Raw genomic sequence first — 16138 nt, 5'->3', positions numbered from 1 at the left:
GCAGGCAAGTGCTTACCAGTCTTTGAGAAGGCACCCCCTCCCATGGTGCCCATTGTGGCCCATCTGCTGGCACTGCCCTAAATCCACCTCTGCTATTGGTCATGGGAGTTGGAGCAATAATATCTGAAGCCCTGAGGGCTCTCATCCCTGCACTACAGAGAGGTTTAGGAAGCAGTAGCAGAAGACACATTATTACTCCGCTTGTGATCCATGTAGGTATAAGTGGTTGAGCAATAACTCAAGTGGCAATTTCAGGAATGCTCACCCACTATTGGTGGAGGCGTGTGAATTGCTGGCGTATCTTTTCTCTTCGGTTTTTTCTGTTCAAGCTCACTTTTCTGAGAGACCTGAAGAGCTTTGCCCTTCCTTGGTATCTTTTTGAGTTCACAGCTTTTGAGCAACTGTTCGGAAAGGTATCTGCATCAAACAAAACAAAGTATACAACTATTATCAAAATAATCAGACAACGTTCAGCCTTGAACAGCTACTTTCTCAACAGCTTTGCACTTCCCTGAAACTACAGCTTAAGGGGGGGGGGGGGGGGGAACAGCCAAGATTCATATGACACTTTACCCTAGTATATGCATTTTTGTGCAACTAATGGGGCTGGGGATTTTGCGCTGAAATTTTTCAAGAAACATGGATATGGAATTCTGACTGTGTTTTGGTTCCTGCATTGCTTTGAAAAGCGTGAACTAGGTGTGATCACTTTAAATGCAAACTTCCCAGTCCCTATGCTGTTGTCTACAGCACATATTTTCAAAAGAGGACAACAGATTTGCAGGAAAGTTTAAACTCCCGAGGCAACATTGCTGCAATAAAATCCTGCGTTGGCACACTTGCCTGCTTTTGTGGAACATGTGCACAGAAATATGAAAGGAGACGAGATGAAAGCTTCGGCGTTCCTTCTCTCCTTTCTTCTTCTTCATCTTTAATTAAATTTGTCTCTAGAGCTTTGGCTAATATTTATATGCTGAACCCAGCAGAAAGGAAAGGGGGGGGGGAGAAGCGACCAAACACCCATTCCCACCCATTGCCACTCCATCTGGCATCAGATGCGTCACCAGAAGGCACCGTCTATCGGGTTTCAAGAGCAGCAGTTGTTCCATGGAGGGGGTGGGGGGAAGGGGGAGGGGATGGCAATGGACAGCGCTTAATGATGCAAAGTAGACCTTTTCGCTACACAGCAAGCACTGACATCACCCTGAGAAGACTGACCTAAGTGGTTACAGTGAGTATCTCGCCCATCCAATCTGTCTTCTGAGATATCATGTGATGCTTGCACATATTCAGTTGACATCACTGAAGAGGCTTTTCTTTAGAACCTGTAAGGGGAGGGAGAAGGGGGGGAAAAACATAGACACATTACGCATGCCGCATGTCAATGTACTTTTCTTTTGCTTTAATCTAGAAAACGTTACTTTTCTTCTGTGGGGAAAAAAAGAGAGAAATGTTTTTGAGTCAACACAACTGTAAAATAGAATTCTGTACAAAAATATCCGTCTCGGTAAACAACAGGCGACAATTTTGACACAAGGGATGGTTCAGTCATGTATGGGATCCTTTGGCCATGTCGGGAATGCTTCATGAACCACTAACACTTTCAAGGCATTCTCTAACATCGGGTGATGGAGCGCAGTGTGTGGCCCCAGAAAGTAAACACGAGTCATGTTTTATAGCCTGTCAGGTTCTTGGCAGTGCCCCTTTTGGCGGGCCCAAACCATCAGAAAAACAGGAGGCGTCTCCAGTCTCTAATGGGCCATGCAGACCTGCCCTACAGATCGAACCTCATTTCGCCTTACTCTGTCTTAAAGGTAAAGACCCCTGACAGTTAAGTCCAGTCGCGAACAACTCTGGGATTGCGGCACTCATCTCATTTTACTGGCCAAGGGAACCAACGTTTGTCCGCAGTTCTTCCGGGTCATGTGGCCAGCATGACTAAGCCGCTTCTGGCGAAACCAGAGCAGCGCACAGAAACGCCATTTACCTTCCTGCTGGAGTGGTACCTATTTATCTACTTGCACTTTGACGTGCTTTCAAACTGCTAGGTTGGCAGGAATAATAATCGCCTAAGAACCTATCATCCAGGATTCAAGTGGCTTCTTCACTGTTGTCAGCTTGAAGACTGTTACTCATAGGAACCAACTCTTAGGAGCTGGGGTCCCTTTGGCCCCCTCCAATAAAATATTTACCCCCCAAATAATTTATTTACGTTGGCACCCCTGCTGCCAATGGGTGGGTGTTTGCATGTCGAGGTCCCCGGGTCCACCCCAATAACTCACACACCACACAGGAATTTTGTTTAAGTTTTTTGGCATAATTTTGGCCACAACTTTATTAAAATACAAAAATGTGAGTGGTTGCTTAGGCATTGGTTGCGACTATCTGCCCCCCCATGGGGGACAGACTGACATTCCGCACACCTGCAAAAGTCAGAAAAGGGGAATACACTTGGGGGTAGCGACGGAGCAGGGAACCTGCCCTCAGCCCTCCCTAAATGCAACCAGGGGCTTTTGCATGGCCCGAGCCCCTTGCTAGGGTGGACAAAAGCAATAGTGAGCCCCTGATTCCTTTAACAGAATCCCTTACAGCAGCAGCATTAGAGGGGCAGGCACAGCCAATCCATGCCCCTCAACCAACCTAACCATAAACCAATGCCTCACCGCAACCTTACAAGTTGTGACGATTTGCTATGCAGCAGGCAAAAACCAAATGGCCCCAGCCAATCAGCCAGATGGACAAAATTCCTAAAGGGCCCCTGCCCCAAGAGCAGGGGACCCCATGACAGGCATAGCAAGTTCAAAGAGAACAACCCTAAATATAGGGGGGGCGGGCAATCCGGGTGAAAAGAGGAAGCTCTAGCCTCATGCAAGGAGCTTTAGCATTTCTGGCTGTCAATCAACAAATGGCAACATTAACTTCTTCCCAACGACAAGGGAAGCCCCAATCGCATCAGTGGCCAACGATCAATTAGCCCACCCCACAACTTTGGAGTGTCCTGTCGGCCCCCACCGCAACACGTGCTCTCCATGAAGGAGAACATGCTTTTCCACCTCACTGTGTTTGGCTATGCACTTTTGGTGGTAATTTCATCTGGGGATCAGCTCTGCGGTCATCTCCTTTGTCTGGAAGGGGTTTGTCAGTTTAAGAGCTAAACGGCAAAACAGAAATTTCTCCAATGGGTGCGATTGTGGTTCTGCCACATGGGTTGCTTCCAGGCATCTTGCTCATTTCCCCTTCATCCTAATTTGTTCGTACAAAGTTTGTGTGTTTGTGTTAGACAGCCTCAGCTATGAACTGAGCACTCATTTTTATTTGTTTGCAAGTGTTATCTTACATTTCCCAGTGCATTTCCCATCACATTCCTTGTGGGGGAAACTTTGAGATTGGGTTTGTTGTGCAAAAGCACAAAATCAGCTGTAAGAAAGCAACCTGAATTAGCCAGTGTTTGACTGAATCCCACTCCAAAATAGCAACAGTACAGAAACTCCCCTGTTGTTTATTCTGCACCCTTCGATGAATGTGACTTGAGGGTTGAGGATCTTAGGCCAGACTTTCACATTTAGCTAGTCATATTATTTTTCATCTCAAATGCAGTGTTGACATTATGAAGTTAAAACATTTCCACTCTGCAGTGAATGGTTTGCGCTAAGATTTCTGCAAGGGGACCTTGGGTATAAGCAGTCTTCTCTCTGCTACAAATGACAAATTTGGAAAAGCTGTGTGTGTGATTTTGTGGACTTTTGGACCCTGGCGCAGTCTAAGATTTGGCATCATTCTTCATTTATAAGCAATCACTGAACAAAATAATTGTTAATGGCTTAATAGTATCAGGTGAGACACTAAAACAAAGTCCAGATCAAAGTGTTGCTTACAACCAGAGGATTGATATTATGATTGTGAAAGTCTCGCCACTTTTCATTAACCCTTTCTGAGAAATGTAGCACTGCAACCTTTACGTGGGTCTGTCAGATAATAAATACAAACCAACATAAGATTTTAATAGCTGCTATGCAAAGAAGAAGAAGGATCGTTTTATCACATGTGGTGGGAATGTAAGAAAGTGAAAAGCTTCTGGGAAATGATATATAACGAGATGAAAAAGATGTTGAAATATACATTTATTAAAAAACCAGAAGCATTTTTACTTGGCATTGTAGGGGAGGATATTAATAGATATATTAATGTTTTTATACGCAACAACGGCAGCAAGAATTTTATTGGCACAGAAATGGAAGCAAGAAGAATTACCACTGAAAGAAGAGTGGCAAATGAAATTAATGGACTATGCAGAATTAGATAAGATGACAGGAAGGATCCGAAACCTGCAGGACCAGAGATTCTTGGAGGACTGAAGTAAATATTTGAACTATTTGAAAAGCAATTGTGATAAACAAATTACGCTAGTAGAACTGCAAGAAGTTTTGTAAGGAGGGCTGTGTGAAATATTGCAATGAAGACTATGAAGAGAGTTATTAGTTAAGGACGATTAAAAGTAATAGAAAAATTAAGAAATGTAGATAAAGGGATAAAGATTGAAAAATCTTCAGATGTGGCAGATGGAAGTCTAAAACATTGTATAATATAAGAAAATATGTTAAATGATTGTTGGAAATGATGTGTGTGTGTGTGTGTGTGTGTGTGATTTTAACAGCTGTTTGGAAGCTCTTGCCTTGAGCTCTTTTGTGGAAAAGCAGCATACAGATGCAATATTTTAATTTTGTTTTTAAGTTGTAATCATTCAACTTGTTTTTATTATTGCTTGTAAGCCGCTCTGAGCCCGGCCTTGGCTGGGGAGGGTGGGGTATAAATTATTATTATTATTATTATTATTATTATTATTATTAATACATTGCCTTGCTGTATTGAATACAAACATACCTTTCCATTTCTGGGTAGAACTCTGGAGGGAAAAACCCAGAGGTTTTGCAGATGTTCAACAGAAGCGAGTGCTTCATAGCACTGCTTGGCTAGTGCCCATGACATCAAGAACCCCCTCTCCAATCTTTAGAGCACTTGAAAAGAAATTTCTATATGACAAACGAAGAGATGAACATACATGCATTTAATTTGCTGGCATGTAAATCTGTCATCTATACATCTGGGAGTGAGCTGAGCAAACGCTGCGGCTGTAGAACTTGCTGCCAGTTTCCTCTTTCATCCTGTCTATTTGCTTATCAGCAAAGATTTTGATAACAAGTTGACCATTTCCCAGGACTGTGATGCCTGTAGTTAACTGCAATAAAGTAGCTGAAACAGGATTTAACTGTGTTATTATACTGATATTTGGCATTATCTGTTTCCCACCAGTAAAGTACGGTGATAAAGTACCTTGTCCTTAGTGAGTGATCTAGGAATTAACACTACAACTACGGCAAGGCATCCATGGACTTGTGTATGACTGTGACAAACACCTGCTTCCTGCTGCTGGTGTGCCAGAGCTTCATAAAAAGCGCTATGCATATTTTATAGAGTTCGTGGCCTGCTGTACATATGCACAAGCTAAAATCAGAGTTATAATCCTACCGTCGTCTTGGCGGCGGGGAGAGCAGCAGGGTGTGTCTGGAGCTGGGCGATGGACAGGCTGTGACATTAGCCAAGCTTGCCTTTATGTTAACACTGGCTATTTCTTCCTTTATGTTCCCAACAACTTTTAGGAACATAAAACTTCCACTGAAGTTTCCCAGAGAAGAAAATGATGTGCTCTCACATCCACATGTATCTTGTAATGGTATGACTTTTCTGTGAATCCCTCACCTCTTTAAAGAAACATGGGGGGTGGATGTGTCTGTATTCGTCTGTGTTGACGACAGACAAAAATGGCCAACTGTCTTGCAAAGCCATTAAGGCCTATTTCAGCTTATAATAGGCCTTAATACAGAAAACCGGGCTCAGGGCAGCTGACAACAAATTTAAAACACTTAATTGTGATACAACCAAAAAACAAACAAACAAAAAAACCCCCAGCATAAAATACAATATAAAAGCTTGCATAGCAATAAATTCAAAGTTCTAAAATCAATCTGGGGGGAAATCCATCCAATAAACATTAAATGGTCACCAGGGCTAGCTGGCTAAAAGTAAAGGTAAAGGGACCCCTGACCATCAGGTCCAGTTGTCCACGACTCTGGGGTTGTGGCTCTCATCTCACTTTATTGGGCGAGGGAGCTGGCGTACAGCTTCCAAGTCATGTGGCCAGCATGACTAAGCCACTTCTGGCAAACCAGAGCAGCGCACGGAAATGGTCACCACGGCTAGCTGGCTAAATTAGTCATATTTGGGTCAGCGAGGAGGCCGAGGAGAATTAGCTGTGGGGTCCCAGAGTGGGTAATCTTCATTAAAGGGGAGAGGGAGGGAATAGAGGGGAATAAAAGGTCAGGCTAAATTCAAATTGAAAGTCAGGCAGAATAGTTTTGTCTTACAGGCCTGGCGGAAGGAGGTTAAATCCTGTAGGGCCCTAGTCTTATGGGACAGAGCATTCCACCAGGTCGGAGCCATCACTGAAAAGGCCCTGGCCCTGGTGTCTGACTTCTTTAGGGCCTGGGACCTTAAGGTCCTCTGCGGGACATACTGATTTTATAATGAAATGATTTTAGAATGTTGTATCATTTTACTGTTGTTAGCGGCTCTGAGCCCGGCTTCAGCTGGGGAGAGTGGGATATAAATATTATTATTATTATTATCATTATTATTATTATTATTATACCAGGAGAGGCGGTCCCGTAAATATGAGGGCCTTAAGCCACAAAGGGCTTTAAAGGTGAAAACCAGCACCTTAAATCTGACCCTATACTCCACCAGGAGCCAGTGCAGCTGGAAAAGCACTGGGTGAATATGCTCCCATGGCAGGGACCCCGTGAGGAGCCTCGCTGTAGCATTCTGCACCTGCTGGAGTTTCTGGGACAGTTTCAAGGGCAGCCCCGCATACAGCAAATTACAGTAGTCAAACCTGGAGGTGACCCTCGCATGAATCACTGTGGCCAGGTCGGGGCGAGAGAGGTAAGGGACCAACTGTTTAATGCGGCGAAGGTGGAAAAATGTCGCCTCGGCTGTTGCTGTAACCTGCGCCTCCATGGAAAGGGATTCTACTCCATGTCATACTGTAAACCACTAAAGCAGGGATAGCCAACGTCGTGCTCTCCAGATATTTATGGATTACAATTCTCATCACAACAGGTGCGTAAGGGGTGTTAGAGAGGGGTAGTATCTCAGGTGGGGGACTGCTTCTTCTGGGGTACCTTGTCCACCTTTGTTCCTCACCTTGCACTCAACTCTCACCAATGGCTCCTAGAAGCTGTCAGAATGCAACAGTGGCCACACCCTGGGAACGGCTTGAATTGGTACAACAGTAAGTAACCAAACCAACCCCTGTGTTGCAAAGAGAACGTCAGCGATGTATAGGCAACACGATGACCATGTACATACGCAATAAACAATCTTTTATAGAATTCCTTCAAACCATAACAAGTCCAAAATGAAATCTTTAGTCTTAAAGTTTAGTCATTGCTCATGTGACCACATTATTACATGAGCACTGTTCCACAGCATCTGATATTTTCATTTCATTTCATTTCAAAATAAGATGGGTTTATGAAGCAATTCTATATCCTCCCACCACGCTGACGAAGAATTCTACGAAACAGTAGTCTATATCCGGAATCACTGTTCAGTGTTGGACATCATATTTGCTGAATACACAAAGCTTCACAGCTTGTCTTTCATCGTACAAAGTCTGGTACCTCGCTTCATTTAAAGATTTTCAGAGACTTTAAGACTAAAGATTTCATTTTGGACTTGTTATGGTTTGAAGGAATTCTATAAAAGATTGTTTATTGCATATGTACATGGTCACTGTGTTGCCTATAAATTACTGACGAATGGCTTGAATTGGCTAGCTAAACCGGGTGACGGTAGCCAATGGGTCCCAACCCCTGGGTGAGTTAGGGACTTCACCTGCATGCAAAGACAAGCTCTGGCAGATTGAGCGAATGAGACCAATTGTGGGTCCAATGGCCAAGAAGGCGGTTTCTGCACGTGCTGTACAGGGAAGTGAGATGAGGCTCATCAGCTTAGGAAGGTAGTTCATCTAAGAGAAGGAAAACTCTGGTCCTAAACCACCATTGCCTTGTGGGATATTTTCAGGAGTCAACCCTACACAAATCCGGAGGGGAGTCCCTAAGATGGTTGGGTGCGTCTTCTTTCCGGCAGCTTCTACAGCCAGGCTAGTGCCAAATGTATTGCTCTGCTTTCCTTTGGACCACATCAGTGAGGCTGAGAGATGGTTATTGTTGCTTATCCCAGCCTTGATGGCCCATGTCATGAGGTAGCAATTAAATATTGCTGGACCTAGGTAAAGGTAAAGGGACCCCTGACCATTAGGTCCAGTCGTGGCCAACTCTGGGATTGCGGCGCTCATCTCACTTTATTGGCCGAGGGAGCCGGCGTACAGCTTCCGGGTCATGTGGCCAGCATGGGGAACCAGAGCAGCGCACGGAAATGCCGTATACCTTCCCGCCGGAGCGGTACCTATTTATCTACTTGCACTCTGTTGCGTGTGTAGGTCCCCAGGCCACCCCTCAAATAACTTCACACATAACACGTAATTTAGTTTTGGTTTTTGGGCACTATTTTGGCCACAACTTTATTAAAATACAAAATCAGTGAGTGGTTGTTTAGACATTGGTTATGACTATCTGTCCCCCCACCTGGGACAGAACTGACATCCCGAGGTCCGATCGGTAGCCAGTAGAAGAGAAAGTCAAACTGGGGGTCATTTGAGATAAGCGTCGGACCCACGCCGCTCACCCCAGCAGCTCCCCGAAAGCTTGCCGGCCCTGGTCCCATGACAGGGATTCCCATGACAGGGATGGGCGGCCCTGGTCCCATGACAGGGATTGGACGAAATCATGGCAAGCCCCAGAATTCCTTTAACGGAATTCCCTTCAGCGCAATGGGAGGGGCAGGCACGGCCTATCCTGACCCCTCCACCACCAGCATATTATAACCAATGCCTAACCGCAACCTTACAAGTTGTGACGAATTGCTGAGTAGTAGGCAAAAACCAAATGGCACAGCCAATCACCAAATGGCAAAATTCCTACTAGGCCCCTGCGCCAAGGCAAAGCAAGGTCAACCGGAAAAGAGGGCGGGCGGGCGGGCGGGTGATCTGATGCACTCTGCAAAGAGAAAGAGAAACCAGAGTGCACCAATATTTAAAGACTATGGTCCCACCCACCCAATTTGCAGCATACAATTTGCCCCAGCAACCCGGTTATCCAATCACAATGCCAGGCAACAACTATTAACCTGCCTGGCAACAAGAGGCCTGGCCTGGTGGCCCACACCGCAACACATGCTCTCATTTATTGGAGAACACGCTATGTGCTTTCGAACTGCTAGGTTGGCAGAAGCAGGGACCGAGCAATGGGAGCTCACCCCGTCGTGGGGATTCGAACCGCCGACCTTCTGATTGGCAAGTCCTAGGCTCTGTGGTTTAACCCACAGCACCACCCGCGTCCCTACCTTTTAAAAAGGTAAAGGACCCCTGACAGTTAAGTCCAGTCGCGAATGTCTCTGGGGTTGCAGCGCTCATCTCGCTTTACTGGCCGAGGGAGCCAACATTTGTCCGCAGACAGTTTTTCCAGGTCATGTGGCCAGCATGACTAAGCCGCTTCTGGAGAAAGCAGTGCAACGCATGGAAACGCCACTTACCTTCCCGCCACAGCAGTACCTATTTATCTACTTGCACTGGCATGCTTTTGAACTATTAGGTTGGCAGGAGCTGGGACCGAACAATGGGAGCTCACCCCGTCACAGGGGTTCGAACTGCCAACCTTCCAATCGGCAAGCCCAGAGGCTCAGTGGTTTAGACCACAGCGCCACCCGCATCATTTAACCACCTGTTAAAGAGTTGTAATTCAGCATCTCGCCAGTTAGAATGGATGATCTTCTTGTTCATGGACTCATGGGAGCCAAGGCTTCTAGGCACAATGCTGAATGGATTGCCAGTGATCCATGAGATGGGAGCTTGAATAGCTCCGTTGGTTAGAGTGTGGTCTGATGACGCCAAGGTTGCAGGTTCGATCCCCGTATGGGACAGCTGCACAGTCCTCCATTGTGGGGGGTTGGACTAGATGAGCCCTTCCAGCACTATGATTATATGACCCACTAGCCAAAAGCTAAGGCTACACATGCCTAGACTGCCTATGCTATAGAATTTGGATTTGTGAGGAATTCAACTCTTTTTTTAAAAAAATGAAAGTTTGTACTCTTCACTATAAATGGAAATACAACCTCAGCTCAGTTGGTAGAGTGTGAGACTTTTAACCTCATGGTCATGGGTTTGAGCTCCCGTTGGGCAAAAGATTTTGCATTGCAGGGTCCCTTTACAATTGCCTCAGGGTCTCATGTGGGTATCTTCTTCCATCCCTTGCCATATTCCTCTCTGTACCCTCTACTGCCCAGCTCTTATCAATGCCCCTCTTTCCACAGCCACACAACTACTTGCTGATCCTGCAAAGCCGTAAAAACCCCCGGTTTTCGGAATAGCATACTTCAGAACTTTTTGTAATGGTTCATCAGGAATTTCTGTTACATGGATGCCAACATGGACGTTTCCTTTCTCACTCATCCTAAACACTCATCCAGGTTTGGTTGCTGTGTTGTGCTGTGGTAATTTCTTGATTGCTGACTGGGAGCGGCCGCCTACACTGGCTCCCAGTACGTTTCCGAGCACAATTCAAAGTGTTGGTGCTGACCTTTAAAGCCCTAAATGGCCTCAGTCCAGTATACCTGAAGGAGCGTCTCCACCTCCATTGTTCTGCCCGGACACTGAGGTCCAGTACCAAGAGCCTTCTGGCAGTTCCCTCGCTGTGAGAAGCCAAGTTACAGGGAACCAGGCAGAGGGCCTTCTCAATAGTGGCACCCGCTCTGTGGAACGCCCTCCCACCAGATGTCAAAGAGAAAAACAACTACCAGACTTTTAGAAGACATCTGAAGGCAGCCCTATTTAGGGAAGCTTTTAATGTTTAATAGGTTATTGTATTTTAATATTCCATTGGAAGCCTCCCAGAGTGGCCGGAGAAATCCAGCCAGATAGGCTGGGTATAAATAAATTATTATTATTATTATTATTATTGATTTCCCATGCCTATGCCAGCAGTTTCCCTGCGCTGAGGCAATTACCTCAGTGGATTCAGTTGACGGTAGAGAAAATGAGGCGCTTGATTAGGATCCAAGAGAGAAGGCTTTGAGGCTTAGATCCAGCATGCTAAAGGGTTTCTTGCCGGGCAGCTAGTTATGGGTGTCATTACAGTTCTCCTCTGGGTGTTACAGTGCAGAGGTGTAGTAACACCCAGAGCTACCACAGCACAGAGCTGTGGTACTTTTAAGTGCTCTAGTAACTCATAGCCTCCGACAGCTACTTGCACAAGTGGAAGCAATGTTGCATGGAGAGCTCCATAACATCCATTTTTGCTGGCCAAAATCCTATCGTTGTTGACAACTGACATATCAGAAGGGCACATAGATCCTGTCAACGCTTCTAAGGACAGTGATCCATGAAGTAATGTGCTAAACAACTGTCTTCTATGTTTTAGGTCATACTACATGATCAGAGAGGCATCCCCATCCCACCTCACAGGTCAGTGATGAGTCTTCTCAACATTGTTATTTGTCTGTGTTTCATAAAGTGAGGATCTCAGGAGCTCAGCCTAACCAGAACACTTGTACCTCAACGTGAGATAAGCAAGGCCGTTAGATTAGTTGAGAAGATGACTTCTATATCTTGAGATGCTATTCTGTGTCACCCACTACTGACACCCTGATTCTAAATAAGTTTATTCCCAATTTTACTGGAACTTACTTGCTTTTAAGAATGAGATGTAATATTTGTTTTTGATTTAAGCACACACACAATATTTTTCCAGAGAGGAATGGGCTGTGCATGGAAAATACAAAGACATGCTAATAGGGCATCCCCAAGGGAAGGATTTAAATATCTGGTGTTTAGCTATATAATCGGATAGGATTGCGGCAACATTTCTAGAACAAATTTTTAAACGCTTTTAAATAATATAGGGTAGTCTTTTTCAAAGTTTCCCCAAAAGCAACACTATTTTATTTAGACCTAAACTCTACAAACTGCAATAAAACTAGAGAGTACACAAACACTTCTTGTTTCAGTTGCTGTGGAATAATAGGATTTTGCAAGATATGGAAGACAAATGTCTGTTTTCCACATCACAAACAGAAAATATTAATTTGTCCGCACCATGAACAAAAAGAAAGAAAGAAAGAAATGATTTGAAAGAAACACTTTCCAGAAAGGATTTAAAGAATGGCAACTAAAAAACCATGACGCCACCACAGAAGGCTACAGATCAGGAGCACGTGTGATTTTATCTCTCTCTTTCCTACTTGTCCAATTTCAAACAAAAGCTTCCCCCTTTGGAAGTTGTTCTAAATTATTTTTACACACGTGATTCATAACGTTAAAATGAAATTCTTAGCATTAAACTGATTTAACCCCATAAATTTAGAACTTAAACAGTACCCCAATGGTAAACGTTTTTAAATGGAAGATAAGGACATCGTTGGGACTATTTAGGATTGTACTATAAATCTACAGCTGTCTGAATCCATTAAGCTTAACTGGATTGTAGATTGTCCTCTCCTGTTTCCAGCAGCAAAAATACATTCAATTAATCAAAAGCACTTTATTTTTAAGCTGATTTACACCGCAGGGCTAACAACCAGATCCTAAACATGTTTACTCAGAAGTATCACTGATTTCAATGGGACTTACTCCAAGCTGTGTACACTTTTGCAGTTAGGTATATTTACCTCGAATTAAGCCCCAATGAACTCAGTAGGACTTACTTCCAAGTAAACATGCATAGGATCAGACCAGTGAGCCCACACAAACTTGGAAATATTTGTTCATTTAAGAGCCTGAGATAAGAGTTGCACATAAATGTGTTTAGGATTCAGCTGAACTGTCCAACTACCAAATACCTCCGTGCCATAAAGGTGCAGCTCAAATAAATTGTAATACTTCCACCCCCTCTCTTTTTCTGGCACCGGTTTTATTTCTCAATTTACAGCTCAATAACCATTCCCAAGCCTTCCCAGATAGAATAATCTGCTAGCCATCTTCTGCCTCGCAGAGGAATTGATCTGTGACTTTTTATTACTATCACATCGCAGGCAGATTTTTTTGGTTCCCTTTGGAGAAAGAATGCCCCGCTCCCACCCCAGCAAAAGTGATGAAGAACTTACCAAGCAGGGAAGCTGGGCTAGGTGTGATATGGAGTCAGTGTTCACTGGAGCAGGAATTGTCTTCTCTGCTCGCATGGAGCGCTCCTGCACTGCCCTTATCTAGGGAGCAGCAGCAGCAGTTGCTATGGCAACGCTTTGTTTCCCAAAGTACCCCAGGAAGGGAAAGAAGAGTCACCTTTAGCCTGCGTACTAGCAGATTTGAATGAAGTGGGGCTTGCCGCTTCTCAAATTAGTGTCGCCAGGAGGAGAGAAAACCCACAGATAAAAACTTCCAGCGGGGAAAATATCGCTCGCGAAACGGCAAGACCTCCTGCCACAGTCTGACGGCAGATACTGCCCAAGGTTGACATTGAGGGATGAAGAAAATAAGTTATGTGCATGGGCTTTAGACACCTAAAACTTTGGCCTTCCAGCAGATCCAAGATGTGCCTTTCCCAGAAGTTCAGGAGCTAGTTGATCACCCATCAAAATACAGAGCAATGAAGGGAAACAGAGTCTGGAAAGGGCACCTAAACAGTCAGAGCAAAGGTACACCGTGTCTAGGAATGAGGTTTCTCTGACGACTGTGGTGGTTTGAGTATGTTTACGGATTGGTTTGTTACACAAACTTGGCACACTGCTGCCATTTAGGGACCCGGGCGGGGAGTCTTCTGTGGCTCCTGTGCACATGCCAGTGGTGAGCAGAATTGGCTATTTTCGCCCGTCGATTGAGAGGGAGGTTTTGTTTGGAACGAGGGAAAGGCATACAAACAGGCTGGGCCTCTGGAAAGCCAGAGGAAACTTTCTGCCCGTTGTGCAGCGCTATGAATTGGAGCCCTTTAACCATTCACAGGGAAAGGCCTTCGACCTCTCAGAGATTTAGCAGCGCCAGAATTGGCGGAGGCTCATTGTCTCCGTTTTCTTTGCTCTTTCTGTTTGAAAGAGCCACAGAGCCATGGGGCCGGGTTCGACTACCCAGTTTTGCTAGCGAAAGGCAGCACCCTAGTGCAATGGGGCTATATGGACTCTCCTCCCAGCACACTCCCCATTCCTGCCCCAGATCCTCTCTGGATGATCTGGAGAAGCTTGACATTCACATTCACTGCAGCCTCCAGCTAGGGGTCCAGAGCAATGTCTGCTACAAACCGTGTTCTCCCTAGCAGAGAGCACGTGTTGCAGTGGGGGATACAGGCCACCCCATTGTTGCTGGGCGGATTTGTAGAGAGACCCAGGCAGTGAATTGGTTAATTTGGTCGCTGGGGAGAATTGCCTGTTGCCAATTTTGAAGGAGGGGTCAGAGGTTTTAAATATTGGTCACCCAACTTTGGGAGTCCTCTTGGCTGCTTGCACCTGATCACCCGCCCACCCTCCCTGTATTGGGGGGGGGGTTGTTCGCTTGACCTTGCTATGCCTGTCATGGGGTCGTCTGCCTTGAGGCAGGGGCCTGGTAGGAATTTTGTCCATTTGGCTGATTGGCTGGTGCCATTTGGTTTTTGCCTACTGCGTAGCAAATCGTCACAACTTTTTTCTTTTTTTGAAAATGATATTTATTAAAGTTTCAAAAAAATGTTACAAAAATAGGAAAAAGAAAAGAAAAAAAAGAAAAAATACAAAATATAGAAAAGAAAAAACACTTAAAAACAAATCAGTCTTTCCATGTCTTGTCTTTCATTTACTTGTTTCCCTGACCTCCTCGTACCTCCCTTTTTTGTATTCCAATCCAGTTAGCTAATTCAGCAAATCCTTTCCCTCTTTGTTTTTATCCTAATCCTTTAACTTGATATATTGTAACTTTAGATTCTCACCTGTTAACAATCCATTTTTACATACTCCTTTGTAATATTGCTGCTAAAACTACGTAACTTCATTCTGACATCATTCTAACATTCATTAATTTTACAGTATTTCTGTAAATAGTCTTTAAATTTCTTCCAATCTTCTTCCACCAACTCTTCTCCCTGGTCTCGGATTCTGCCAGTCATTTCCGCCAGTTCCATATAGTCCATCACCTTCATCTGCCATTCTTCCAGGGTGGGTAGATCTTGTGTCTTCCAATACTTTGCAATAAGTATTCTTGCTGCTGTTGTAGCATACATAAAAAAAGTGCTATCCTTCTTTGGCACCAATTGGCCAACTATGCCCAGGAGAAAGGCCTCTGGTTTCTTCAGGAAGGTATATTTAAATACCTTTTTCATTTCATTATAGATCATCTCCCAGAAAGCCTTAATCCTTGGGCACGTCCACCAAAGGTGAAAGAATGTGCCTTCAGTTTCTTTACATTTCCAACATTTATTATCGGGCAAATGATAGCTTTTTGCAAATCGTCACAACTTGTAAGGTTGGCGGTTAGGCATTGGTTCAAATTGGTTGGTGGAGGGGTAAGTGCCTACCCCTCCAATGGTGGTGTGGAAAGGGAATTCCGTTAAAGGAATCCAGGGGCTTGCCTTCTTTTCGTCCTTGTCCCTGGCATCGGACTTGGGCCGTGCAAGCCACCAGGAGCATGAGGGTGAGAAGTGAGGGACTGATGCCCAGCTTCATTTCTCCCCAAAATTGTTTCCCTGACTGGCTTCCGCTGGAATCCGGAAGTCAGTTTTGTCCCTGGGGCAAGGACAGATAGTCGGAACCAATGCCTAAGCAACCACTCACATGTGTGTATTTAAATAAAGTTGTGGCCAAAATCATGTCAAAAACCTAAACAAAAATTGATGTGTGGTGTGTGAATTATTGGGAGGTGGCTTGGGGACCTCGACATGCAACAGCACAGGATCAGTTTTAGATGCTTCTGCCTGGTAACACAGGCAAGGTGCTTGTGATAATGTGAATCGCATGCTCCCTCTCCCCTCTTGGCTGGTTTAAGCTTGCCTGAAGGGGTTTGTCCAGG

The 16138-nt window shown here is 44.8% G+C and overlaps 1 protein-coding gene across 1 annotated transcript; it reads right to left on the bottom strand.

Moving 5' to 3' along the window:
• Positions 1 to 250: 250 nt before the first annotated feature.
• On the bottom strand, positions 251 to 13813 carry PPP1R17 (protein phosphatase 1 regulatory subunit 17). Its single transcript, XM_080976083.1, is given in 4 exon segments — positions 251 to 417; positions 1204 to 1213; positions 1216 to 1325; positions 13279 to 13813. Coding segments are annotated over 3 exon segments (261 nt in total). The 5' UTR covers positions 1301 to 1325; positions 13279 to 13813; the 3' UTR covers position 251.
• Between the last annotated feature and the right edge of the window lie 2325 nt (positions 13814 to 16138).

This window comes from Podarcis pityusensis, assembly GCF_964106645.2.
Source record: "Podarcis pityusensis genome assembly, chromosome: 12".
NCBI lineage: Eukaryota > Metazoa > Chordata > Lepidosauria > Squamata > Lacertidae > Podarcis > Podarcis pityusensis.
This window is presented reverse-complemented; position numbering and strand designations above follow the sequence as displayed.